General features: G+C 39.2%; 4 protein-coding genes across 6 annotated transcripts; 1 reads left to right on the top strand and 3 right to left on the bottom strand.

The window, feature by feature from the left end:
• Window positions 1-13: 13 nt before the first annotated feature.
• LOC116052370 (gamma-crystallin M3-like) lies at window positions 14-18,699 on the bottom strand. 2 transcript variants are annotated; one of them, XM_031303149.2, is made up of 4 exons: window positions 18,610-18,699; window positions 18,203-18,442; window positions 17,589-17,779; window positions 14-138 (listed from the first exon to the last, which is right to left on the bottom strand). In XM_031303149.2, the coding sequence occupies exons 1-4, from the start codon at window positions 18,616-18,618 to the stop codon at window positions 54-56; spliced, it is 525 nt and encodes a 174-aa protein (XP_031159009.1). In that variant the 5' UTR covers window positions 18,619-18,699; the 3' UTR covers window positions 14-53. The 2 variants fall into 2 exon arrangements, with proteins under 2 accessions (XP_031159009.1, XP_031158922.1); XM_031303062.2 differs by lacking the exons at window positions 17,589-17,779; window positions 18,203-18,442; window positions 18,610-18,699 and adding exons at window positions 489-731; window positions 856-939 and having other exon boundaries at window positions 14-329.
• On the bottom strand, window positions 5,428-6,458 carry LOC116052076 (gamma-crystallin M3-like). The gene is made up of 3 exons (XM_031302608.2): window positions 6,216-6,458; window positions 5,846-6,088; window positions 5,428-5,750 (listed from the first exon to the last, which is right to left on the bottom strand). The coding sequence occupies exons 1-3, from the start codon at window positions 6,228-6,230 to the stop codon at window positions 5,472-5,474; spliced, it is 537 nt and encodes a 178-aa protein (XP_031158468.1). The 5' UTR covers window positions 6,231-6,458; the 3' UTR covers window positions 5,428-5,471.
• On the bottom strand, window positions 10,715-11,940 carry LOC116050674 (gamma-crystallin M3-like). 2 transcript variants are annotated; one of them, XM_031300943.2, is made up of 3 exons: window positions 11,791-11,940; window positions 11,437-11,685; window positions 10,715-11,294 (listed from the first exon to the last, which is right to left on the bottom strand). In XM_031300943.2, the coding sequence occupies exons 1-3, from the start codon at window positions 11,842-11,844 to the stop codon at window positions 11,013-11,015; spliced, it is 585 nt and encodes a 194-aa protein (XP_031156803.1). In that variant the 5' UTR covers window positions 11,845-11,940; the 3' UTR covers window positions 10,715-11,012. The 2 variants fall into 2 exon arrangements, with proteins under 2 accessions (XP_031156803.1, XP_031156853.1); XM_031300993.1 differs by having other exon boundaries at window positions 11,836-11,859.
• A 4,973-nt stretch (window positions 18,700-23,672) lies between the features above and the next one.
• On the top strand, window positions 23,673-27,832 carry crygs4 (crystallin, gamma S4). The gene is made up of 3 exons (XM_031300297.1): window positions 23,673-23,703; window positions 25,432-25,718; window positions 27,487-27,832. Exons 1-3 carry the CDS (start codon window positions 23,673-23,675, stop codon window positions 27,757-27,759), a joined length of 591 nt encoding a protein of 196 aa, XP_031156157.1. The 3' UTR covers window positions 27,760-27,832.
• Window positions 27,833-27,926: the final 94 nt, after the last annotated feature.

Genomic DNA, 27,926 nt, shown 5'->3' with positions numbered 1-27,926 from the left:
AGTCACACCAGAGTTTAGAAAGTTGCATAATTTATTGAAGTCAAAATGTACAATTAGCACATGTCCATGATACGCCTCATGCTCATCCACCTCATGCCACTCATGCCCATGTCCCTGAAGCTCCTGTACTCTCCGGGCCTCATGTACATCATCCTGCCTCTGTAGTGGGGCTGCTCGTACATCAGCCAGTGGCCGTCCATCACGTGGCAGGACTGGCAGTCGTTCATACGGTAACGGTCCATGATGTTGTCACAGTCGTCCATCAGCTCGTAACTCTGACCACCGAAGTTCTCCCTCTCATAGATCTTCATCCTGAACTGACCTCTGTGCTGTTTTTTGGAGAAAACAAAAACAAATTAATGTCTTAGTAATACGTTTTATGGGAGTTGTCACCCATAGTAGAATCATAGTATGATGCATGCTTTTCCAGAGTTAAAAAGGTATCACTCAAACGTCACCTTTTTACAGTGGGTGTGTTTTATACCTACCATGGGGATCATACGGCAAGACCTGATACCACCGCTCATTCCCATCATGCTCATGTAGTCAGCGTACTCGCCCCTCTTCATGAAGTACTGGTTTCCCATGTAGTTGGGACGGTCGTAGACCATGAAGCAGCCGCTCTCCACCCTGCAGGAGTGGCACCTGCTCAGGTAGGAGGACATGTCAGCGCAGTCACTCATGCACTCATAGGAACGACCCTGGAAGTTCCTGTCCTCGTAGAAGATGACCTGAAAAAGTATTGAAGGGTTTTAACAAAGTCATAATTACATACATCCCCTAAATATTTGTAGGAAAATTAACAATGATTTTATTTTTATTTTTTATTTTTGAATACTATTATTTTTTTCCTACCTTGCCCATGTTGATTGCGGTGATTCCTCAGATCTCTCAGAGAACTGTTTTTGAACTGATACTCTGCCTGTCTGAACAAGTTACATTTATACCTGGCCAGAGACAAAGACTGTGTGCCCCTCTATTGTTCAAAGTCCTGACCCAGCAACCTACTATAGAAGCCTATAGTTTTGATTTGCTTACCAATATACCAACAGGGTCACAACCTCTAAACAGAATTTTCCTTTAACAAGAACAGAGCACAATTCTTTCAAAAAATGGCTGCGGAGTTTGCTTATGCATACAGTTTAAAATTGTTGCTGGAAGTGGCACAGTACAACTACTGATTCTATATTAATAGGCTAGTCAAAAGCCACAATTAATTAAATTATAGCTTGATCTCACTTTTTGATTCCCCTAAAACAATAGGAGCCAATAAGCTTACATTTAACAAAAGCCAAATATTCAGGGGAAAAAGTGTTTTTTAAACCAAATCACAACAGCCATCATTTGATTTAACTGAATTGAATTTGTGGGTAAGCGCATCATTTTATTGTCATCTGAAATAGGCATGTTAATAGTTGCCCCTATGTAATATCAACTATCAACTAAAACCACACACTCCCCTTAAGTTGATGTAAGGGAAAGAAAATTGTTATGGAGTGTCATGATTGTGGTTATGGGTTTATGACAATTAGATATCATAGGATATGATATTGAATAAAGAAATAGAAAAAATATTCTCAATGTTATTATTTATTTATTTATTGTGGAATCTAGAGCATAATATGAAATTGTTTCCTAAAATTATAGTTACAGTAAAGTTGATGAAAATGACATTTCTGAGGCACCCAGTATGACCCTTTTGAAGTGAACATGAAAGCCAGTTTAGGCAGACAGCTTCAAATGTGCTGCAACACTTTCTCGACATACTCATTGTTCTGAATGCACGTCCAATGAACTCTTTGCATTAGGGTGTTCTGTTTAAAGATGAAATCCTGGAAATCATAAACTGGAATTATGCTACTCCGGGCTGCATGTAAACAAACATGTAGGGGGGTCATATGTTTGCGTGGCTGTTTTTATTTATTTATTTTATTTGTATAGGGACAAGCATATAGCATATGAGAAAGCCACATATCACATCATTTATAGCCTAAGCTAGTTTGAAATGCCTGTATGTTTGTTTGTTTTTATCTCCGTTTTGAACCTGCCTCCAGACAGGAGTCGTGCTGGTCTATATCCACGACGTTCCACTTCCGGGATTGCTCCAGTGCCGCAGAAAATTCCACCTGATCTCCCTCTTTTTGGCCGGATGTCCGTTACTTTCCGCTTTCTTTGTGTTGGAATTTTAAACTCCGGTGGATTTATGAGGACTATGGTTAACTGCTCCTCAGATCTCTACAGGGTAAATCAAGACAGCTAGCTAGACTATCTGTCAAATCTGACTTTTCTGTTGCACGACTTAAACAACTTTTGAATGTACACATGTTCCACCAAAACAAGTTCCTTCCTGAGACTATTTTGCAGCGGCACCGTGGCTCCATCTGGCGCTTAGTGTCGCCCATGACGATTGTGATTGGTTTTAAGAAATGGCATTAACCAGAGCACATTTTTCTCCCATCCCAGAATGGTGTGTGGACTAGCCAGGCCCTCCTCCGCAGCGCTGTGAAAGAAGGTCTGGCAATGCGAGACTAGTCGTACAAACCAATCAGCTTGGTTGACTTTCACGTCTGCACAATGCATTGTTGAGATTTGGGGGATGTGTGCAGTGGCTCCTCTGTGAGCCTACGGTTACCCATAACACCATTCTCTAGGTAAATTCACAGAGACGGTTAGCTACATGTATCTTTGGAGAAAATAACTGCAGCTTTAGTTTTTTGTAGCATCATCTTCTACAACAACAAGAGGCCATTGACATAATGACAAAAAAAAAAACGGAACCAAAGTACGGAATGTGGATTGGTAGCTGGAGAGATGCCAATTCAATAAAAAGTATAAATTATAAATGAATTAAATAGAACAACAAGTCCTCCAAACCATACGATGAAATAGGTTGTTTATTCCTACACTCTAATACGACCCACAGGAGCGTTTTTCGTGCTCATATCTAACAGAACAGTTTGGTTACATTTAGGCACAAAAACTACTTAGTTGAGTTTAAAAAAAGATTGCGGCTTGGGTTACAATCATTTGTTACGTTACTTCACTTTTCAGGAGAGAACAAACTCTGTTGGAACGAAACTGTCATTAATAAAATTTAATATAACCACATGAATAGTGACACTTTCTTTACCCCTCCACACAATGCCCAAAATAGATTCATCGGCACAAGTCCTATACACAGACAGACTTTATTACAGGACTGCAACTTCCGTAGTGTTTAGTTTAACACATAATGGACCTCTGACTCACACTAGCGTTATTATTTTCTGCCTGTGATTTATTTGAATAATAATAATAATAATAATAAATTGAATTTGAATAGCGCTTTTCAAGGACTCAAAGTCAAAGTTTGCAAAGCTAAACATAACCATTACTCAAGTTATTGTTGTTCATGACAGTGAGTGAAACTACAATCATGTCAGAAAATGGCTCCAAACACCCACACACGTTTTCAGTTATTCTGGTTGATTAGACCTCTTTCCAGGACTGTATGGGTGTATAGACTGATTGATTGGCATCTTCCTGAGTCTCCTGTTAGCTTTGTTGCACCTGTTAGGACAGGACAAATGATCCATTTATCATTCTTATTGGCAGATGAAGATTTGTGACCTAATAAATTCTCATCAAAGCTCTGGCCCACCTTCAACCTAAGCAGGTGACTAACTGAAAACACCTGTGTGGGTGTTCAGAGGCTGAGGAGCTCATCTTAGCAGTTAACTACTTACAGAAAGCATCATTTAATCAATCTCACCTCCACCTCAGCATCTATGGTAGCAAATAGGGGGCATTCATATTTTTAGCTTGTAATTAATTAAATAAAAATAATTTCACAGCCTGAAATTTCACATCACCTTTTGTGTGCATGTGAAAGAAAATGCATGCACATATTTGTGAATGTGTGAAAAAGTTTTTTGCAGAGAGATCAACAGTTACACTTTGGAGAACAGCAACCAAAAAGAAATTGTGGGGGAAGAGGAACTAAAAGAAACTTTAAAAAAGGCTTACAAAGTAAGGAATTTATTCAAGGAAAGACAACCTTAGAGATTGTTACAACTTTGTGACTAGAGTGGCTGTTCTCTCTCTTTATTACTGCCCATGTTTGCATTACTGCCCCTGATAGTGGCTTTTTCCCCCAACTTTATTTATTTAAGTTAAAAATGTTACAGCAGGTGACACATAGCACAGTTGTCGTGGTGAACAAGGTATAGTGAAAACAGTGTGTAATTTCCCTACAAGTCCCATACCCACCCACAAACCAACCCAGTTCAGGTCCAAAACAGACGGGGACACACACACTGACAAACACACACAAAAAAGGGCATGCAACATACAAAAAATAAAGCCGGCGTCAAATGGAGCGGTCCAGAAGGAGCTCAGTCCTCCGAGTCAGGAGATAAGCTGAGGGAGTCAACGAGTTGTAGGAAAGGGTTCCATGTCTCTAGGAATGTTGAGATAGAGCCTTTCTGATAGTGGCTTTTAAGTGTCTCAAATATACTGTTTAATATACTGGCTAAGCAGCCCTCGGCGATGGAGGACAAGATGATCTGCATCCCCGGGAACTTCTGGTGGAGATACTCCCGGTCCTGCTTCAATGTCGCGATGAGCTCCACATCCTTGATCTTCCCCATGTCGTTGATCTTGATCTTAATCTTGAACCTGTGGACTCTGGCATCCAGGCAGAAGTGTCCTTGGCTCTCCCCTCCCCACTTCGGACCAAGCTGTCCCCTATTATCCATATATTTTTATTAAATATATATATTTTTTGTTATATTTAAACGAACATAACTCCACAGAAGATAGAACTGTTTTCAAATGCTGAGTATGACTGCCCACAGTAATCTGACATTACACTATGAACTTTGTCGAACACCCAGCTTCTGAAAAATTGATTCAAACTTCTTGTCAAATTATATAAAGCAAAACTGATCTCTACCATTTTTTTGAAGCAGTTATAGCAGATATAAATATAGACAGTAGAAAAGGATGTGATCCTATTAACTTGATAAAGAAACGTAAACATTGTAATCAAACCACAAATCATAATTGTAATTACCTGCCTACCTACCTAGAACTGATTAAGCACTTGCCTCTACATTTTCTGGAAGATGTTCACTTTGCAGCCGAAACAATCATCTAAATTTGAATTATGTTGTAAAACCAAATAGAACCAAATACATTTGAATTAAATACCATCAAACTGCAAATGTTCAGCATTTAACATAAACGAATAACAAGACTCTTGAAAATAATTGTACAAATAATATTTTATTTTTATTATTATGCAGTTCTTACATGCATGAAAGTTGAACCACATATAGGGATGTGCCTCATGATCATTTACACCCACTGATGCCCATCTCATCCTCATTGACATCCCCTCCTGTAATGCCCAGGCCCCAAAACAACCAGTGAAACAAAAAGTCAAAATAGCAGAGTGGAAAGATTTTATTTAGTGGAATTTAGTAAAACATTTAGTTGCAGGAATCAGTGATACGCCTCATGCTCATGAACCTCATGCCGCTCATGCCCATGTCCCTGAAGCTCCTGTACTCTCCAGGCCTCAGGTACATCTGCTTGCCTCTGTAGTGGGGCTGCTCGTACATCAGCCAGTGGCCGTCCGTCACATTACAGGACATGCAGTCGGACATACGGTAACGGTCCTGGATGTTATCGCAGTCGTCGCTCAGCTCATGCATCTGACCACCGAAGTTCTCCCTCTCGTAGATCCTCATCTTGTAGGATCCTCTATGCTGTAGAGAAAATATTTGAGGAAAGAAAAAGATCAGAAAAACATTCAAAGATATCTGAAGGAAATATTATCTAGAGAATAAATATCCTACTGTACCATGGGGATTGTACGGCAAGACCTGATGCAGTCTGACATTCCCATCATGCTCATGTAGTCAGCGTACTCTCCCCTCCTCATGAAGTACTGGTTTCCCATGTAGTTGGGGCGGTCGTAGACCATGAAGCAGCCGCTCTCCACCCTGCAGGAGTGGCACCTGCTCAGGTAGGAGGTCAGCTCAGGGCAGTCGCTGCTGGTCTCATAGTGGCGACCCTGGAAGTTCCTGTCCTCGTAGAAGATGATCTGAAAGCACATTTCCAGTGAGATCCGAAAAGCTATTTAATCACTGTCCAATGACAATTAATTAAGAGCTTTTTAAATTTGAGAATGAAATGGATTTTTTTATGGATGGATCCTTCCCAGTACCTACCTTGCCCATGGTCATGATTTTATTTGGTTGGTCGTCAGGACTGAGCTGTGGCTGCTGTGTATTCCTGTCAGTGGTAACTGTTACTTTTATACTTGCTCAATTTGAAAAAAGTATGTAGGGCTTCTATTGTGCAAATCCCTGATCCAGCAACATGCAATAGAAGCCTACTGAACAGTCAGGGCGCTAAAGGGTTATTATCCAGCACTATACCACTCTGGTGGAAATGCATGTACTGTACACATGCAGTATTGTCTAACATAAAGAGAAGCTTCCAACTGTAATATAATCCCTATCGTTCACAGTGTACTATTTCACTTACTAAATGATTAGAAATGTTTTCTTACAAATATAATTCAATATCAATTTATATAAAAATATCAGACAAAAAAAAAGGAGGGTTCATTTGCAAAATCAATTTTTATTCTTATTCTAAGTCTTGTGAAAAATGGGCTTTTATCTGTTTTTGCAAATAAACTACAGCAAATGAAATGTTATATAATTATCTGACTAATGATGATATAACTCCAACAGTGGCTATATTGATTTATATATGATGTGTTATACATTTAGAGTTTAATCTACTTTGTTGTCTCTTAAACATTACTGTAGGGATACTGACCTATTACCTTCTAGTGGCTTACTTAATATATGATAACTACACCAAAGTTACAGTTTATAGAGACAGAACTTTTACAGTTGTGATCATTTAGTACACTCTTCTTTGACTGCACATCATTACACTATTAACAGACTCAGATTCAAGATCCTAAATCAATTTTGGATGCTGGTGGGTGAGGTGGATTGACAGATGTTGGGCTGTTTACTGTGAAACTGTGATGGAAATAAGATAAGACGAGCCTTTATTGATCCTAGAGGGGACATTCAGGTGTTGCAGCATCATAAGGACAGATGAATAGAGAGAGAAAAAAAAATTAGAATTATATGAAATAAAAAAATTGTTACCTAACTTGATCTTTGCCCTCTTGTTGGATTTATTTTATTCATTCATGTCATCGATAAAAGTAAAAGGACTGAACCAAAGAAAATTATACTTTACAATATTGTTGTGTCACTGGTCATTATGTTCATGTACAGTCACAGATATAAAGCAGATGTGTAGTTTGATAGTAAGGTTGTATTTTGAGATTGAAATATCAAAAATGAGAAATTAAAAAGAGAAAGGAAAGAAAATTCTAAATAAAGAATATAAAAAAATAATATGTATATACTAAATAAAAGAGACATAAAATAAATTTGAGAATAAGAACATAAACTCCGATAAAGCAGTGCAGGATCATTGATTTCATTTTTCTTTTTTTAAGATTATTATTTGGGCATTTGAGGCCTTTATTTATATAGGACAGATGAATACATGAAAGGGGAGAGAGAGGGGAATGACATGCAGCAAAGGGCCGCAGGGCGGAGTTGAACCTGCAGCCGCTGCGTCGAGGAGTAAACCTCTATATATGGGCGCCTGCTCTCAGGTGAGCTACCCAGGCGCCCAGAAACATTGATTTCTGACCTTTATCTTCCTTGCTAGTCTTCCTAAACCTCTTCTGTTTCCCTGTCCCCTACCCTTCGGTCACTCATTACCTCATTAAATATAATTAAGCAGTGTATAAGTATAGGCTACAGGTCAGGATCTTCTATGTGAGGGGTTGCCAAATTGTATTATATTGTGGGAGTCTGCACCCCCCTTTTTATTATTTTTTATTCAGATCCTCATAGATAACTGCAACCATGTATTGTCGTGCCTACTCTAAATGTGCCCCTTTCAGTGTTACAACAAAGCTTAGTGAAAAAATGTGATTGCTTAACTTTTTTTTACTTGTTTTAAAAAAAATTACATTAATTCAAACAACTCCCTTTAGTCATATTAAATGAATTTCGTTCCTCAACACAAGTGTGACAGTGAACTATTATTGGCTTTATAAAACACCCAATACTAAGAGCTGCACAGACTCCCTCCTCAGTGCTGTATTCATAGACTATTTATTTATTTTATGTCATTTCTTCTATTGCACTCTGTTGTAAAGTATGCATTTATATAATACGACACCATTACTATATAATACTTATACAGTCTACCTCTGTTTTTTTGTTTATTCTGCATATTGTGTATCATTGCATCAACAAATGAAAGGTTTTGTATGTAGGGATATTGAAATGCGTGTGTGGAGATGGTGAACTCATTTCAATAAGAAAAGCCAGTTAAGGTATTTTGAATTCAATATGTTTGGTATGACGACAAAGGCCACCAGCTGAATTGCGTTGGTCTGACAATAGGCCTTATTCACAGCAGAGCTTTGATTCTGCCCGAAACCGATTTGGCCAGGCTGCAACTTCCCAAAATCTCCCGGGCTTGAATTGGGTCAGGTTAGCACAAATTTCCCAGTGTTTTTAGTCTGTGTAATGTCATGAATAATGTATGGGGCTGTGCACCGCTGTGTGTGACTGCCATCATCTGGATATCTATTCACTTTACATAGATTTAAAAAAAACTGTCAAAATTTGCGTTTTTAATCGGGGCTCGGGCCAGGGATGGACTGGGATAAAAAATCAGCCCTGGCATTTTTGGCCCAGGCAGCCCACACCCACCGTGATTGGTCAGATACATTCACTACAGACAGTCCTCTTAAAATATGCGTGCATTCTATATGAGTTGCCTAATGTTCTGCGTTCATGTGATAGTTTTGGATACTTCAAGAGGGGTCTCAAGACTTATCTGTTGATCTTACACTTAAATAATTAATTAATTCTTAGAGTTATTTGTGTATTTATGGTATTTTTTTATTTTTTATTTGATGTTGTATTGCCATTATTGTTATTATTACAATTTTACTTAATATTGGCTTAGCAACTTTTAAAAACAGTTTACTGTTAATTTTAACTATTGTAAGATTCATATTTTGTCACTTTGGACAAAAGTGTCTGCTAAATACAATAACCATAACCATAACCCTTCCCAAAAGCTACAATAAAGCTGAGAGTAGTAGATGCCCTGGAAAAGAGCACTTTGGCTTTGCAATGCTACTGAATAACATTAGCTATTTAAGCAATTCAAGGAACACTGATGCTTGTATCAACACTGATTTTATAGATCACACAGACTTTTCAGCTACCCAACAGGCCAACCGCTAGCATTTTCAATGTAAGCTTAAACATTTAGGTTACCTGACAGCCATTAACTTTAATGTTACAGCCAAACTGGTTGTTGTTATGACGTGAGGCACACACACACACACACACACACACACACACACACACACACACACACACACACACACACACACACACACAAAAGTTTGTTTCACTATCTTTGTGGGGACCCGTCATTGACATAATGCATTCCCTAGCCCCTTACCCTAACCTTAACCATCACAACTAAATGCCTAACCTTAACCCTTACCCTCACCCTAACCATAACCTAATTCTAACCCTAATCCTAAAACCAAGTCTTAACCCTCAAACAGCCCTTTAAACTTGTGGGGTCCAGCATTTTGGGCCCCACAAAGCTGTCCGTACCACACAAGTATACTGTATTCCTGGTTTTTGGACCCCACGAATATAGTAAAACAAGCACACACACACACACACACACACACACAAACATCCTCCGTCCCTTCCTGAGAGTCCCTGTTAATTTGCCTACTCCTTACCACGTCGTCAACTACTCTCTCTTCATCTTTTCCTCACTCGCTCCCATGGCCCTGTCATGGTCACTCTCGGCTTCTTCCCTGTCATGATGTTGTTTCTGCTTGTCTGTATAGCCTGCCACCTCTACTTCAGGTAATGCTGATGTTGAAGCACCTACTGCAGCCCCAAACATGTCAGAAATGTTGGCACATTTTGAGGCATCCGCCTGTATATTCTTAATCTTTTTCTCCCTGTAATTTCTCGGCACCTCTCTTGCGCTTTGGTGGTCGTTTGTCCATTTTAACGTGGATGCTAAACTTCCAGCATAAGCATAACTATTACAGCTCATGTCTCAGGGTCGGGAGTGGGGAAGGGGCTTCCTGGATTTGATTGGGTCAGTTCTTTATGGGCTGGCTCGGCCAAAATAAATAAATAAAAATAAATAAATAAATAAAGCCTATTATATTGGCAATTCAGCCCAAAAGTGCGTCGGCCCACTGGGAAAATGCCCGGTATGCCAGATGGCCAGTCCAGCCCTGGCTCGGGCCCAAAACTGCTGCCGTGGTTTGGGCTTGGAGAGAAACTTCATGTAAGGACGGACCTGATTTTTTGGACCCGATTATAGCTCTAATTTACACTAGACATGGTGACTGGTCTTAACTGGAAAAACACAGGTAAGTAAGTAACATTATTGATAAATCTGTTCCATTAAAGGATAGGTTCACAGTTTTATGAGTCTGTCTTAAAACAATATTCAAATGGCCATTTGTATGTTGAAACAGTTTTTGCTCTCATTTTAACATTTTAAGCAGTTATAGTCTTTTAAGAAACGTAGAAAATCTCACAGCAACCTTTTTTTCATCCTTTTGATATTCATTTTTAATGTCACGTGCATCAAATATGACATAACACATTTCATAGAAGAAGAAGAAGTCTTGACTTGGCTATGAGATACAGTTATTAAAGTAGCAGCATTCACTACAGCTCAATTTGTCCTTTGACATACTGGAAAGTTGGGTGCTGATAATTCATGCAGTTTCTTTCTTTGATGTCTAATCTGTGCCCAAAATTTCTGCCCGGCGTTTTGAAACTCGATAAATTGATAACTTCTTTTTTAATATTTGTTAATTACATTTTCAAGTCTCGAGTCTGTTCTGTTCTTTAACAGGAGTCCATGATACGTCGCATGGATCCGATCCTCATGTCCATGGGACCCATTCCCATGTCTCTCATGCTCCTGTACTCTCCGGGCCTCAGGTACAGCATCCTGCCTCTGTATTGGGGCTGCTCATACATCAGCCAGTGGCCGTCCATCACGTGGGCAGACTGGCAGTCGGACATGCGGAAACGATCCTGGATGTTGTCGCAGTCATCCGTCAGCTCATTCATCTGGCCTCTGAAGTTCTCCCTCTCGTAGATCCTCATCCTAAATGGACCTCTGTGCTGTAAAATGAGACGTGAAGAGACAGAAGATCACTTAATTATAAAAAAAAAAAAATGGTTTCTTCTGTGCTGTGTTGGAGAGTTTTTATTTACGCCTTCTGTTTCTGCCTTCAACCGGATGAGTCAACACAGCGCTTCCTACCGTGGGGATCATGCGGCTGGAACGGATGCAGTCACTCATGGTCATACCCATCAGGCGCTGGTTGTCGGGGTACTCTCCCCTCCTCGCCAGCATCTGGTGGCCCATGAAGTTTGGACGTTCGTAGACCATGAAGCAGCCGCTCTCCACCCTGCAGGAGTTGCAGCGGCTCAGGTAGGAGGTCAGCTCGGCACAGTCGCTGCTGGTCTCATAGGAGCGACCCTGGAAGTTCTTGTCCTCATAGAAGATGATCTGGCAATAAAACAGCACATTTTAAAAAACATTTTTCAGTGGCACATACTTTGACATGTTCAAATTATTATCAAGCTATATTACAACATAAGAATGCTCTCTTACTTTGCCCATTTTGGTGGTCGGTCCTATCCCTGATTGCACTGGTACTTTGCCCATCCCAACTGTGTCACTTTTATACCCACCATGATAGCAAAATGATCTATGGAGCCATTGTTTTGAATATCTTACTCAGCAGCGTAGCATACAGGGCTATGATGTTTGTTAAATCGGTTTGTAAATGGTTATTATTCTAGACTGTATGCATCTGGTGTGATGCCAACTGAAGGGGCACTCCTACGGGGCACAGGTGGGTGACAGCAGGAAATGTATCAGCTGGGTCCCTTTTTGCCATCTGTGATGGCCATAGTGCAGTTAAAGACAAACTTGAGGCACTTACGTGGAGTATTTCAATAATTTCAATATTTTTTAAGGCCTTTATTTTCAAAGGACAAATGAAGACATTAAAGGGGAAAGAGAGGGGAGATGACAATGAGGAGCAAACCTCTATATATGTGCGCCTACTCTACCAACTGAGCTAACCCGGCCACATATTTACACTTGTTTTAATTTATTCTCTTGTTTTTTCACTATACTGTGAAGTACTTTGAGCTACCCTCCCTGTATGAAAGGTGCAACATAAATAAAGTTGAATTAGTATTTATTATTATTATTACTTTAGACTTCTACTCCATTACATTTCAGATTGATGTAATATTGTACTTTTACCATAAAGTATGATACATTTTTATAGATGAAAACAATCCAAAAGTGTATAAAATAGTTAATTACCTCCACTTCAACCAGTTACAACAGTAAAATGCTACACATCAATACATCAGTTATAATGATCCAATAATATAATGTATGTCACAGTTGGTGCAGGTTTGGAACCAAAAGCAGGCAGGACAGCAAGACGCAGGATACAGGAAGTGACTGGCAAACTATTTATTCTTTAAACAGAGGAACAAACTGGAAAACCAGGACTGAACACTAGGAGCAACACAGGTAATCACGGCAAACAAACCGACAAAACACACTTGGAGCTAATCACAAGACAAGGCACATTAAATTGCAAAATTGCATGCATGTTCTAAGCCCTGATGCACTGTAAACTTAAAAAATTTGAATAGGCGCCTAACCAAAACATGTTTATTACAGATTCATGACTAAAATAACTTGACACACCGTGCTGAGCTTTCATCTTAAAATAATCTTAACGTTCCCAGCATTCAGATGATGTATACTACTCTTATGTGGCATATACTGTTGTCCTGCTATCTCCCCCTGTCCCCCTCAAAAAAAAAAAAAAAATGGGTCTATGTGTAACAGAGGGTTAATGATTTTAGAATTTACACCTAGCTTAAGGGCATGTTCCCCTTTATGTGCTACTCTTCGTGCCTTTTAATTTGCCCTCAAAGACAAATAAAGTTTTTTTTAATGATTTACACCTACCTTAGGGGCATGTGTAACTATTTATGTGTTACTTCTTACAGAGTTATGCTGTAACTTATCTCCATGCTGCAACCGCTTATATTTTAGTAATTCATAAATATTAGTAACGTTATAAATAGGCTACCTTTGAACGTACACACAGCCGGTGCAACAGGCTGCTGAACTTTATGTGTAAAATTGTTGTCCCCTTTCAAGAGTTTCTTAGCTTAGTAACATCTTTGCAGATCAGAGCAGCGTGACTTCAGTTTAGAAAGCAGTTACATGTATATATATATATATATATATATATATATATATATATATATATATATATATATATATATATATGATAGTGGGTCAACTATCCCATCTATTACTTTTTTTACTAGAGACATATCAATGTCATCACAATCTTTGGAAGTTTTATTATTACATGTATTTACAATATCTATAATTTCCCTGCCTTCTACAGTTCCCAAAAGCAATCAATATGGGTTATTATCCACATGGTCCATCACAGAGTAATTCGTCCCTGTGTCATTTATGTCTTTGGCCAGATTAGGACCCACATTAACAAAGTAATTGTTGAATCTGTCAACCACTTCATTCATATTTGACCACGTCTTGTCATTCTCATTAAAGTTTTCCGGATAATTAAATTTAGTCCTTTTGTAATAATGGTGTTTATTGTATTCCATGTTCCTTTAACATTATCTTTGTTATTTTCTAGTAATTTATTATAATAATCCTTCTTACATACCCTCATTATGGTAGTTCATTTGTTTTTATATTGCTTATATTTTAACTCAGATTCGTTCGTTCTATATTTTATGAAATTCCTATAAAGGATATTCTTTTTTTTTACACAGGCATTTTGAATTCCTTTGGACATCCAGGGTGTTTCTGAATATTTCCATTTATTACAGTATTGTTTTATTGGACAGTTTTTATTATATAAAGTTGTAAATATGTCTAAGAATAGTTCATATGCATTGTTAAGGTCAGCTTCCTTCTTTACTTTCTTCCAATTATACTTTATTAACTCCTTTCTAAATGCAGAAATATTTTTCTTCAGTCCTTAATCTCCTGAATATAGTCTCATTGAACTCCTTTTTCCCAATAAAATTACAGTTATGAGTACAAAGATTGGTAGGTAGTCACTTATTTCATTAATTAATATTCCACTTAAAGAGTTGATTTCCATATTTAAAAAAAAATGCCATTAACCAGACCACGTTTTCCTCCCATCCCTGAATGTTATGTGGAGTAGCCAGACCCTCCTTCAGCATGCTTTGGAGGAAGGTCTGGTAAAGCGAGACTACAGTAGTACTTACCTGCTTGTCTCACCATTGTCAGCCTGTCTTTGTGTTATCACTCCTTGTTGTATTGTTCCCACTATCATGTCATTTAGTTTCCTGTTTTATGTTGTCATTCATTCCCTGTGGGGTAATGTTTCCCTTATTTGCTCTTGGTTATGTTTTACCCATGTTCTTTCTGTGTTCTCTGTGTCGTTTTTTTCTAGTTTCTATCTTGTATATGTTTCATGCTTCAGTTTCCTGTTTTATTTTGTAGTCTCTCTGTTTCTCCTGTGTCATGTCTTGTTTTACTTCCTGCCTTGTGTGTTTTCCCGCCTTTGTGATTGTCTGCCCCACCCTGATGTGTTTCACCTGTTCCTCAGCCCTCATGTCACCTGTCCCTCGTTACTACTCTCGTTACCTTGTGTATTTAGGCCCTGTTTACACGATGACACTCACGGGTGAAAACGAAAAAATATTTTATCGGGTGTGCCTTTCGTTTATACGGTGATGGCATTTTTGGGGCTTAAAAAAGTGAAACCACCCTCCAGAGTGTAAATCTTAAAAACGCTCCACTGTCACGTTACCGTCTAAAGCAGGGGTGGCCAACCAGTTCAGCATAAAGAGCCACAAAAAAACCCGCACCATAGCAAAAAGCCACACAACACATGCACGTCCACACTACAACAGCAACAGTGACTTCCAGATCTGATGACAGTCATAATACATAGCAGTTTTCATAGTTTTGTTTTCTTACTTAGACTGACTCAGTGGGAAATCTGACAGTCTTTGTTATCCACAATCCTTTTCAGGTCTTGCTAGAACTCGGTTGACTCTTTCACTCGTTTGTCACTAGAGGGGCTTTCAAACAATCTGATTCAGCAGTGAAAGGGTTAATGAGGAAGGTGATCTGTGGCAGCTTTTTTTTCCTCGGGTTGCAGAATTTGTCCTCAAAACTCTGCTGCATTATTTTTTATTTTAAAATAATTGGCAAATGTATTGGCAAGTGGCAATTGTACTTATCTGAAATGTTTCAAAAAGTAAAAAAAAAATAAAAATAAATCCACCAATAACACAGTCCCCAGCCACACAGTAAGAGCCTCAAAGGAGCAGGCAAAGAGCCGCATATGGCTCAAGAGCCACAGGTTCGCCACCCCTGGTCTAAAGGGTGAAAACGCAAAAGTCTGAAGACAGCGGTGTGGAGAGAGACAAGAAAAAGGCGTCCAGGTAGTCTGTTGTTACGGAGTAGGCTACAGAAATTATAGGCTCCTGTTATCTAAAAGATGTTCAATGTAATGGCTCAATATTTAAAAATTTTCGACAATGTAGATAAGGTTGTTATAGTTCGATGACCATATGTAGGCTATTCATTTGAGCCAGAGTAGGCTACAACGTTGCGGATGAAGAGAAAAAGAGAGAGTGAGTCTTTCTTTAACTGTCTATGGAGCGAGTGACAGCGGCCAGCGGGCAGAGGAGGGTCTGCTTCACCCTCCTCTGCCCGCTGCCTCTCGCTCTCAAGCAGCGGCTGAAGGGCTGCGAGGCTCAGGATATTGGTAGTGCTCCCGTGGGTGCTGTGCTGTGGCTTATCACGGTCGACTGTGCCGGTCATCATCAGACAAACATGCAATTCCACCTCCTCGTCTTTCCAGACAAGCTTTTGCTGTTCGCTTCGACATGTTTTGGTTTTGCGCTACTAAAGAGAGAAGTAGAACGAAGGTTCTACATAGGCGCGCGGCCTTGGTGGTGTTGCATGGCAGTGCCACCTAGCCGCCTGGCATGCATACTACATCGAATTTCACACACTTTTGCGTCACCATATGCACGCAGATTTCCCCCCCAAAACTCTCGTCTAAACGCGGAATAAAAAGTGAGAACGCAACGCCACTTTTGCGTTTTCTCTTCAGATCGTTTCTGTCTAAACATAGCCTAAGTCTGTTAGTTTGCTTTCTGTGTCTGTTGCCTGTGCTAGCTGTATTTCTGGATTTCTCTGTGCTTCCGGGCTTTTCCTTGGTTTGGATTATTCCTCAGTTTATGTGGATTGTACATTCTCTTTGTGTTTCATTAAATTATTCATACAAACTGTTGCTCCCTCCTCCTTGCCTTTCTGCAATTTGGGTCCAAGCCTGAACCGAGTTGTGACAAAGCAGTTGTAATCATTTTTTTTTTTTAACAATGTTTTTATTAATTTTTCAATGCAGTTACAATTTAAAACACTGTCCCCCATCCCAACCCACAACACAATTTCTCTCTCAACCTCTGCCATATTACAACAATCAAAAAGCAAATTATATGACAGTATCACAGTAGCTAACTAACTCATATGTCTTCTTATTTTACAACTGTGACCCCCAATTTGCCTCTCAATATAAATGTTAATCTCTCCATGGACATACATTGCGCCATATTCTTGATCCAGGCACCAATTGTAGGTGCCTCCATTTTCTTCGAGATGAGAGCTATAGTCCTTTTTGCCTGTAGTATAGCAAAATCAATACATTTATACAGTATCCTTGGGGTTTCAGATTCCGATTTGTTGGATACAGGGGCAGCAAAATCATTTTAGGGTCAAGTGGAATATTCAGAGACAAGAGCAACATGTTTTTATTGATCACCTCCCTCCAGAATGTTTTAATTTTGTCACACTCCCAGACACAGTGCATAAATGTTCCTTTAGCCTAATTGCATTTAAAACAAACCAGTTGTAGTCTTAACACATTTATATAGATTTTTAACCGATTCACGATGCATCCTTGCATCCCTAAACTACAGTTTGTATCTTTCCTGTATTTATATATCTATACCTCCATGCCATGTTATTTAGCAGGTGTATAATTTGTTAAGTTAAATTTGTAGATTAAAATGGTAATAAGGCCATGCATTGTGTGATTAAGCTAGATGAGTATGATGCACTTGCTCAATTTAAAGATCAGTTATGCAGATTTAACTCGCAGACACAAAAAAGCCCATCTTCTCTTTGACACAAGACAACACAATTACAAGGTGACGTTTGATTCCTCTCATTTTATTCAACAGATTTCTTTTTCTCTGCTTCAACAGGAATCCATTATACGCCTGACAGAGCTAAGCTTCATGCCGCTGAATCCCACATCTCTAATGCTCTTGTACTCTCCGGGCCTCATGTACATCATCCTGCCTCTGTAGTTGGGCTGCTCGTACATCAGCCAGTGGCCGTCCATCACGTTGCAGGACTGGCAGTCGTTCATACGGTAACGGTCCATGATGTTGGCGCAGTCCTCCATCATCTCGTGACTCTGGCCCTGGAAGTTCTCTCTCTCGTAGATCTTCATCCTGAACTGACCTCTGTGCTGTTGATGAATACAAAAAGGAGGACGTCAACCTAGGAAGAATTTAGATTGCAACTTTCCTGCTGTCAGTGTAAAATGTGTTTAAAATGCCATGCTGTTTTTGGAACAATTTACTTTCAAGCACACATTTTAGTAGCACAGCAGGAAAATAAATAAAAATAGCAATTGACGGAGAGGAGTTATGACAAAAAATGTCATAAAACTATATTCAGGCACTCAGAAGCCTCGGATGGCTCAAGCCGACATGCTTTGATGTACTTTTAAATGTCTTGCCAAATGAATTAAGGGCCTTTTTTTTTTTGTAACCAACCTTGAGTGCCTGGATACGTTTTTTTAATGACGTTTTTGGTCATAACTTTTCCTCCTCTCCATTAAAGATGACTCGTTTCTATTAATATTTATCCTTTCAAAATCCTTGCATACCTGAGGAATTAAACGGCAGGATCGGATTGAGTCACTCATGCCAAAAGACACATAGTCGGAGTACTCTCCTCTCCTCAGGAAGTACTGGTTTCCCATGTAGTTTGGGCGCTCGTAGACCATGAAGCAGCCGCTCTCCACTCTGCAGGAGTGGCACCTGCTCAGGTAGGAGGACATGTCAGAGCAGTCACTCATGCACTCATAGGAACGACCCTGGAAGTTCCTCTCCTCGTAGAAGATAATCTGTAGAAAAGAAAAAGAAAAAACAGTACGAACTGATTTGTCTATTTAAAAATGTATCTTTGTAAGCTTAGATGGCTTCATGTCCTGCTATATATTTCTTCCACTTGTTTACATCGAGTGCCTCCTGAACTGAAAAGTGCTTGTTTTCTGGTCTACTCTCTACATACCTTGCCCATGTTTGATGATCTGTGTTTGTGGGAATCTGTCCAACAACCTGTGGCTGCCAGGCGGCTTTTATACTTTATACGCGCTGTAACAGGGTATTATTATTTAAATGATCTGGAAGCTGATGAATAAGCAGCTCTGCGATTGCTGTTAATTTCATTTGTGCCATCATGATCCAGAACAAAAGGGAGGGGAAATAGGTGGAAGACACAAGGCAGGAGAGAGGAGCGAGAAGAACTGAGCTGCAGTTTATATATTTCTCAGACTGGAGAGGAATAGGGTGACAAGAAAAAATGAGTCTGTCTGAATGGATTTGTCATGCTTTGTTTGAATGTGGCACAAGTTCAGACCGTGGATGTCTTAAGAATAGGGATAACGCATTTCAAATGGCTAAAGGTCTATTTTATTACATTTACTCCCCATGGTCATTGTTAAATATGCAATGCCCGGAAATGCACCTAAACCACAGTAAGCGGTAGGTGAGGCTGACAAATATGACAGGCTGATATTTTAGTAAACAGCGTCTGTTAATTTCTAATCCCTTTAATTTGAACTCTTATCCTAAAGCATCTGGATGCCAAGACACATCACAGTTATATCTGTGTTTGTTTATTTTAATGCCAGTAGGACAAAAAACCATAGTCACTAAACACATCAAGCTAATGCCACTTTGTGTGTGTTGATTTACCAATAAAGTATTTAGAGTGACTCAGCATATTTTGCTCACATTTGGAACAGCTTACAAAGGATGGTATGCGTAAATTAGTTTTCAATCAGTGGTTTCATGGTAGGGATTATTTTACTTCTTTTAGTATTGTTATGACAGACTTTTTCACAGCAGATATTTTGACTTGTCAAAGCAGGAAAAACACAATGGCTCTGACAAAACAACTTACCAACTGGTCATTTAGATTCACACTAAAATGTTTATTCAGATCCTCATACTCAGCTAATCCTGCGAATCCATGATTTCAGGTCAGTTTTTCCCCTGCAATGGGCGCCATTAATGTATAATGCAACAACAAAAGGCAGGCTCAATGACGTCCTCAACAGATACAAATACAACAGAACAAAATTCTAACAAGTTAAAATCTTCATGGTGCATCCTGAAGTTCTAGTGGTTTATGATTCATACCTTTAAACCACAATATCCCAGGTTCAAATCTTCTCTTATTCTGTTTTCCTCTGCTGCTAGAAACAATAATACGGAGCCCCGGAAGGATCCCAGATGGAATAAATATTATTGCGTGGCCATGCGTTATTATTGCGTAGCCTCGAGTTATTATTTCGTGGCCACGCGTTGTTAATGCATAGGAACGAGATAAATAAATTGTGGCCGCTCGTTATTAAGGTATGGGAACAAGATAAGTGTATATAAAAAGAGCCATTCCAACGGACTTTTGCTCCAGCCAAATCGATACATATATCCGAGCAAACCCATAGACGAGTCACTAAATGATTTAGACTTGTTTTAATAACCTCCTATCTTTTATAGAGGGAATGGCTAAAGTTATTGAATGAGTTGGGTATACTCAGATTAAGTCATATTGTAGTGGTTGCTGTTGATAGTCTATGCATAGACTATCTAGACTATTAATTTCAGGATGTATTTTATAGGCATGTGTATTTGTGCCAGATGGACTGACTGATTGACTTTGATGAAATAAAACATAATTAAATAGTCTTTATCCATAGCTATCACCAATGAGGGCCTCAGGCAGGTGGCAGCTGGAGCTAACACTGGTCCCTTGTGCTGGGTCTTTTTATATACACTTATTTATATATTTATATATATATATATAACCAGACCACCGTCTCAGATATCCTCAGGGTCAAACACAATAATGCATGTAGTTTTTAACTTATACACAGGGAAAATGCACTAACTGGCAGGAATTAATCAACCCATTGCACAGCCAAACTATGTTCTAGTCTTATAATGTACACGTAGTGGTAACAACGCCTGGGTGTTCAGTCGTCTCGTGTGTTGAACCATGGAAATAAATAGACAAACAATTTTGGAATTTGCACTGAGATGTTGTTGGGAAGCCTATTCACTGAATATTCCGCCATCAGAGATTGCATTGTATTGCTGACAGGTGTTTCAAAATATCTGGGAACTTTTCCAGAGCTCTAAATGGCAGAGGATAGCTACAGATTTATTTATTTAAGATGAATTGTATTGGTGGTATTTACCTCAAAAGCACATTAAGCTAAAAGCAAGGTGACTTCTTCGGACTTGCGAGTGCTGTCAAATCGATCGTAGCCTATGCGGTTTGCTCACATAGCCTAGTGGTGTGGTGGTGAAGTGCAGTCATGCTGCGTTCATGAGCGTAGGGTAGGCTCAGGTCTACGTCCCGTAGTAGCCTATATTTTATATTTTAATTTAACGGTAAGAGACCGCACAGGGATGGGTAATGAACGTTGTTTAAGATTAAATTACAATGCCACATATGGCAGACACCTTCAGATATGAGAGACCCCTCAGATTTTTGACTTTGTTGCTTTCATGGGAGCCAGTACTCACTCTCTGGGAGCTCGGCTCCCTCTGGCTCCCACGTAATTCGAGCACTGTTATGGCAGCTAGGCACACAAATATGCTGTTGTGTTTCTTACAATGCTGGGATGATAGTTTACCAGGATTTGTTTGTTTCCTTCCATCCAGATTGCATTCTTCGAGGATAAGAATTTCCAAGGCCAAAGCCATTAGTGCAGCACTGACTGTCTCTTACTTTGGCCGTTGCAACTCCATCAGGATGGAGAGTGGCTGCTGGGTGCTGTACAAGCGTCCCTACTACACTGGCAACCAGTACATCCTGAGCTCCGGAGAATACCCTGATCAGCAACAGTGGATGGGATTCAATGGTAGCATCAAGTCATCAAGTCATCAAGTCACGCTCTATCAAAAATGTACGCTGAATAACTAGTGGATGCTTTTTAGAACTTTTGATTTGATTTATCCATATCCACATCTTAGAAGGTCTGTAACTGATGCTAAATTGGAGATGAGTTGGTTTGCGTTTGTTTGTTGTTAATCATAACAAAAGCCATTATTTTAGTAATGATTGTCAAATTCACTTAATAATATTCAATGCACCAGTTTCCTTAAGCTGGGATAAACCTACTACACCAAGTTGTAGATTAGGCAAAATATTAAGTCAAATTGTCAAGTTTACATAATATTGGGGACACAGCATGCTTTCTAAAAAAAAATTCTGGGTTAATTTTGTTTTGCAGGAGAGGGCCCAGCTCCGGTCAAATACCACAGAGTGCACCAACCAGGCAGTAATCAGTCAAAGGCCAACAGAGAAAAAGGAGAGATAAAAGGCTCATGATTTGGCAGCAGGGTGCTTTATATCCAAGTCCATGCACATCAATTATTGAAGGAAACTAGGAAAACAGCCAAGAAACCCATTTGTAGATAGGAGCTAAGTAAATGAGGAAACAAAAATAGGTCAAACTAGGGCTGCTCCATTAGGGAAAAAAAATCACAATCACAATTATTTTGGTCAATATTGAAATCAAGATTATTTAACACGATTACTCGTTGACTTTTGGAAACGTTGCATTTATTGAACTTAAAAAACAGTTAAAGGAACACGTCGACTTATTAGGACTTTAGCTTATTCACTGTATCCCCCAGAGTTAGATAAGTCCATACATACCCTTCTAATCACTGTGCGTGTTGTAACTCTGTCCGACGGTTCCACCGGTAGCTTAGCCTAGCACAGATCCTGAAGGTAATCGGTCCAACTAGCCTACTGCTCCTAATAAGTAACAAAATAACATCAACATGTTCCTATTTACATGTTGTGATTTGTATAGTCACAGGGTGTACAAATAATAAGGTTACATGAGCCACAGCCATCTTCTAACCATATATAAACTGGTAACTATATTCTCAGAAAGGCGAAGCACTGCTACTTCTACTACTTGGGCGGAGTGATATGCTTTGCAGCACCTGAGAAGCCCCGAGCAAATCAGCAATGCTTCGCCTTTCTGAGAATATAGTTCCCAGTTTATATACGGTTAGAAGATGGCTGTGTCTCATATGACCTTGTTATTTGTACACGCTGTGACTATACAAATCACAACATGTAAATAGGAACATGTTGGCGTTATTTTGTCACTTATTGGGAGCAGTAGGCTAGTTGGAACCGATTACCTTCAGGATCTGTGCTAGTGGAATCGTCGGACAGAGTTACAACACGCACGGAGATTAGAAGGGTATGTATGGACTTATCTAACTCTGAGGGTTACGGTGAATGAGCTAAAGTGCCAATAAGTTGGCGTGTTCTTTTGAACAAATCAACAGTGAAAACACCTTGAACTGTGAATCTCCCCTTAATACTTTTCCTGTTGAACTTTTTGAATTCCCCTAAAAATTAAAAATATAAAAATAATATTAAAATGTTGGCTGACTGAGTTCAGCCTTCGGGAGGGGCGAAAGTGCGAGTGTCATTCAGAACACAAGACAAAATAAGAGTTACTTGCAAAACGTAATGTGCAAAATAATTGTTTTTCTCTATTACATTGTTTTTTTGATCGCCAAAATCAAAATCGCGATCAAAATTAAATTAATTGCACAGCCCTAGGTCAAACGATTCAGAACACTAACATAATTTCCATCCATCCATCTTCGTCCGCTTATCTTGGGTCGGGTCGCGGGGGCAGCAGCTCCAGCAGGGGACCCCGAACTTCCCTTTCCCGAGCCACATTAACCAGCTCCGACTGGGGGATCCCGAGGTGTTCCCAGTCCAGGTTGGAGATATAATCCCTCCACCTAGTCCTGGGTCTTCCCCGAGGCCTCCTCCCAGCTGGACGTGCCTGGAACACCTCCCTAGGGAGGCGCCCAGGGGGCATCCTTACCAGATGCCCAAACCACCTCAACTGGCTCCTTTCGATGCAAAGGAGTAGCGGCTCTACCCCGAGCTCCTCACGGATGACTGAGCTTCTCACCCTATCTCTAAGGAAGACACCAGCCACATTAACATCATTTCATCAACTTTAATTCTCTAACTCTTTCAAGGTATATGGAAAGTCCTGGAAGATCAGATTCTACGAAATGAAGGATTTGGTCAAGTCTCCAGAGGCTGGTTTTAGAATGTAAGGGACATCCCCTGTATCAACAGCTAATAGAGAAGTCAGCTGGTAAAGTCAGCTACAAACTATAGAAATGAAATGATCCATAATCCATTTTATTTATGTTTTAAACAAGAGTTTTGGGCCCACAGGCACGGTATATGGTCAACGACTGAAGAGAGGGAGCGACGTTAGAACAAAGCAGTAAATCAGAGAAATAAAACATTGTTTTCGACGTTTCTTCACTACTAGAAATTCAGCTGTAGCAAGCATCTCACTATCACTATCCTCATTCGTAGGCTAGTGAATGCTCTGTTTTTGTTTTTCTCACCACAAGTGAACTGAACTCTAGTTCACTTGGAAGTTTGAAAGCGCGACACACAGAAAGTGAAAGGTGATGCACGCAATTATCCTGGAAATGTACTTCTGTTGACATTTCCTGGTTTCTCGCATACATGTAGCTGAACCAACCAATCAGACGCTAACAGAACTTAGACTGAGGTAAATGTGAGGAAAACCACAGAGGTAAATTCTGGAGATTATCATTACTGCTGATGTAAAATTGTTCTTTTGTATAATTGATTCTAGAATTTTTTTTTAAAGTTCCAAGAAGTTAGTATGTTCATAAACTGTGGATTTTTCCTTACAATGTATAAATTGTGTGTAATTTCATACAGAAAATGATATAGAAAATAAATAAAGCATAATGAGGATAAACATGATTTGTATAGCACCTTTCGTTAATAAAATGCAGCTCAAAGTTTATAGCTTACATATTGATTGATTGAAATTTATTTCAAAGCATATTGAGATACCTAAATGGCATCCTCATCCAAACATATAATTTAAATTACTAAGTATCTTACAAAAAATAACTCATTTCTCATTCATATGTACATAGCAAACATATGTTACACTTTCTTGCATTTTTATTGAAAGAATATAAACTCATTGATATATTTTAGTATCAAAAATATAAATTCATTGAGAAATTCAAAATAAAAAGGGAAACTTAGAAAGAAATACATAAAATTGCAGACAAACAAAACACATGAATTACAGTGGTGCAGGTCCGTTTGGTTTGAGCAGCGACTGAATCTTGGCAAAGCTAAACAACCATTGTGTGTAGAAAGGCAATTCAGTGAGTACGAACAATGGGCAGACTCTAGATGAATATTTGGATTGTAATAACTGTTACATGCACTGCTAACCATGCATTTACCAGTATTGTCTCTGCCATGTATAAAGAGTACTGCGTTCGTTACAGCATCATGTTTTTTAAGAGCTACAGATGGAGAAGGTGAGTACAGTATGTGTCTGAATGTGCTGTTAAAGTTGCAGGAGGTAATACTTTGGTGCAAGAAACATAGGGAGGTAACAATACATTGTGAATCAGTTTAAAATCGATATAAATTTGTAGAGATTACAAGCTCGTTGAGATAAAAAATTAAACATGAAGCAATTTTTAAACGTTTAACTTCAGACGTCACTTTGTGTTCTTAGTTTATTAATTTTTTCGATGTGGGAAAAATCAAATTATTATTTTTTTATTCAATTTTGGTTATTTTACATAAAATACAAGTTCAGTTGCACTTTTGATAAGAGGACACGTCTGTTTTTTTGTACAGTTTATATAAACAAAGGAAAAATTTCAGTCATTTGTCTGCAACTCATTCTGTTAAAAAATATCCTGAGAAAATCGTATCGTGAACCTAAAATCGTGAATCGAATCGAGGGTTGAGTGTGTCGTTACATCTCTAATCCTGTCTACATTCATTCTTTCCAGATTGTGTTTTACGAGGACCGGGACTTCCAGGGAAAGTCCTATGACTGCAAAGGCGACTCAGCCGACCTGCAGGGCTTCATCCACCGATGTAACTCGGTCAAGGTGGAGGCCGGCTGGTGGGTTCTGTACGAGTGCAACAACTACATGGGCTACCAGTATGTCATTGGTCCAGGGGAATACAATGACTACCGCCGCTGGATGGGCTTCAACGACTGTGTCAGATCCTGCAGGATCATCAAAAACGTAAGTTACAAAGTCCGGTAGCAACCTGAGATTCCCAGCCAAGTCTCTGCTAGCCGCTCCAAATCCAGGCTGAGGACCCAGGGTGACTGGGCTTTTTTTAAGGCCCGCACTCTCTGGAACAATCTCCCTGGGGAGATCAGGGAGATCCTTATCCTCTTTTAACCCTCTGAGTTCTAAAATCTTCTTAAATTCACCTTTTAAGGGTATTTGCATATAACCTGTGTTATGGGGGTCCTCAGGTGTGTCATATTAAAATGTTCAGAATAAACTCAGCTTTCTGTATAGTGAGACCCACATTTGTCCTAGAGCGATGTGTTAGATATAATTTGGCCCTAAAGCTAAAACGTTTGCTGTTTGAAATTCTTTAAATCTCTTCTGAAAAATATATGTGAACGTATTGTTTTGGTGCTTGAAATGAGTTTACAGTTTAGATTCTGCCGATTCTGGGAATCTTATATTGTTTTATTGTACCTATTCTCTTGTGTTGCTCCTTTCTTAATGCTGTAAAACGTTTGATTTGTTTTTAAGTTGTTTTGATTATTGTTTGTCTGCCATTTTATTTTTGTCTTCTTAAAGCTTTAATGCGTAACTTTTTGATATTAATGACCGTCCGTTACATTCAAGCCATTGCCAAATGAGTTGCTACAAAGATAATTAAGACTATCAGCTCCACACAACTCTCTCTGTATTTCTCAGTATGGCTATGTTCAGAAGATTGTGGCGTCCGGTGACTTTCCCGTGCAGAAACTCATGACTCAAAGTCATTACTTAGAATTCCTCATGGGGAAGACAGAAACTACGCACTATAGCTTTTAACACTTTGTAACTTTGTTTTAAAAAGTTTTGTTATATTTTTATTATTATTAGGGCTGTCAATCGATTAAAAAATGTAATCTAGTAGATTACATACTCTGTGATTAATTAATAGAAATTAATTGCATACATAATTAACGGTGCCTGAACCGAAAAAAAAGAAAAAAGAAGAAAAGAAAAAAAAGAGTACTAAACAACAGTTGGTGACATTAAAGAACGGCTAAGTCCATATGGTCAAAATTAAATTATTTAATAATAATGTATAACAATAACAATAACTTATTTCACTAGTAAATTGCTGTTGAACGACAAAAACAACCACCAGATGGGAAAAGGACATTTACAATAACTTCAAATGCACCACGAGGCTGTAGTTTACCAGTTTCATTGAACGCAACGTCTGTGTTGTTTTTCCGACGGCAGCTTACATACTGGTGTTGAATTCTCTACAGTAAAACACAGTCAAACTTTACACCGTTCAGCGTTAGCTGTCAGCATTTTAACCGTTTTTAATCCAGCTACTAGCTAGCGGTAGGCTAAAGTTAGCTGCTGTTGAGTATAGTGTTAACTAGCTAGCGGTAGGCTAACGTTAGCCGCTGTCGTGTATAGTGTTAACTAGCGTCACGTGCAGCGGTGTTTGTGTTGCCTGTATCGTCTGTTTCAGAGCATCAGAGAGAAGTGCAGACATATCAGTGGCACCAGATTTCGGTAGCCAGGGATGGCAGGAAGAAGATTTTTACAAGTAAATGTTCCAGTCCACATTCTCGTCTCCCTCCTTCATTTACAGTCGAATGGTGGCTAGAACGGCTCCGGGTCAAACGTCAATATGGAATGGATTAATCTGCGTTATTTTTTTTAACGCGTTATTTTTTCTCAGATTAATTAATCGAAATTAATGCGTTATTTTGACAGCCCTAATTATTATACATAATTTCTTTGACTGTTTTGGTTTCAGGCCAAAGCGCCGTACAAACTGATGCTGTTTGACCGGCCAAACTTTGACGGCCAATCTTTGGAGTTGACCGAAGACATGAAGTCTATCCAGGAGAAATGGCTCAGACGTGAAGTCCAGTCCTGCAAGGTCCTGGAGGGCTCCTGGATCTTCTTTGAACATCCCAACTTCTGCGGTCGTCAGTACCTGCTGGAGAAAGGGGAGTACCGACACCACTCAGCATGGGGAGCTCTCAAACCAACTGTGGGCTCCATCAAAATAATCATTGAGCTGTGAAATTCAACCCGTTAAAGTCTCTTGTAATGTAATGTGATACATTGACTTAACATTAAAATTTGACCCTAATGTTTGTTTGTGTCTGTGTGAAGTTTAATTCTTCTCTTATCCATTAAAATATAATATAGAGAAAGATTAATGATACAACAATGCTATTCATTATTCAT

Source organism: Sander lucioperca, chromosome 8, assembly GCF_008315115.2.
Source record: "Sander lucioperca isolate FBNREF2018 chromosome 8, SLUC_FBN_1.2, whole genome shotgun sequence".
NCBI classification, from domain to species: Eukaryota; Metazoa; Chordata; class Actinopteri; order Perciformes; family Percidae; genus Sander; species Sander lucioperca.
This window is presented reverse-complemented; position numbering and strand designations above follow the sequence as displayed.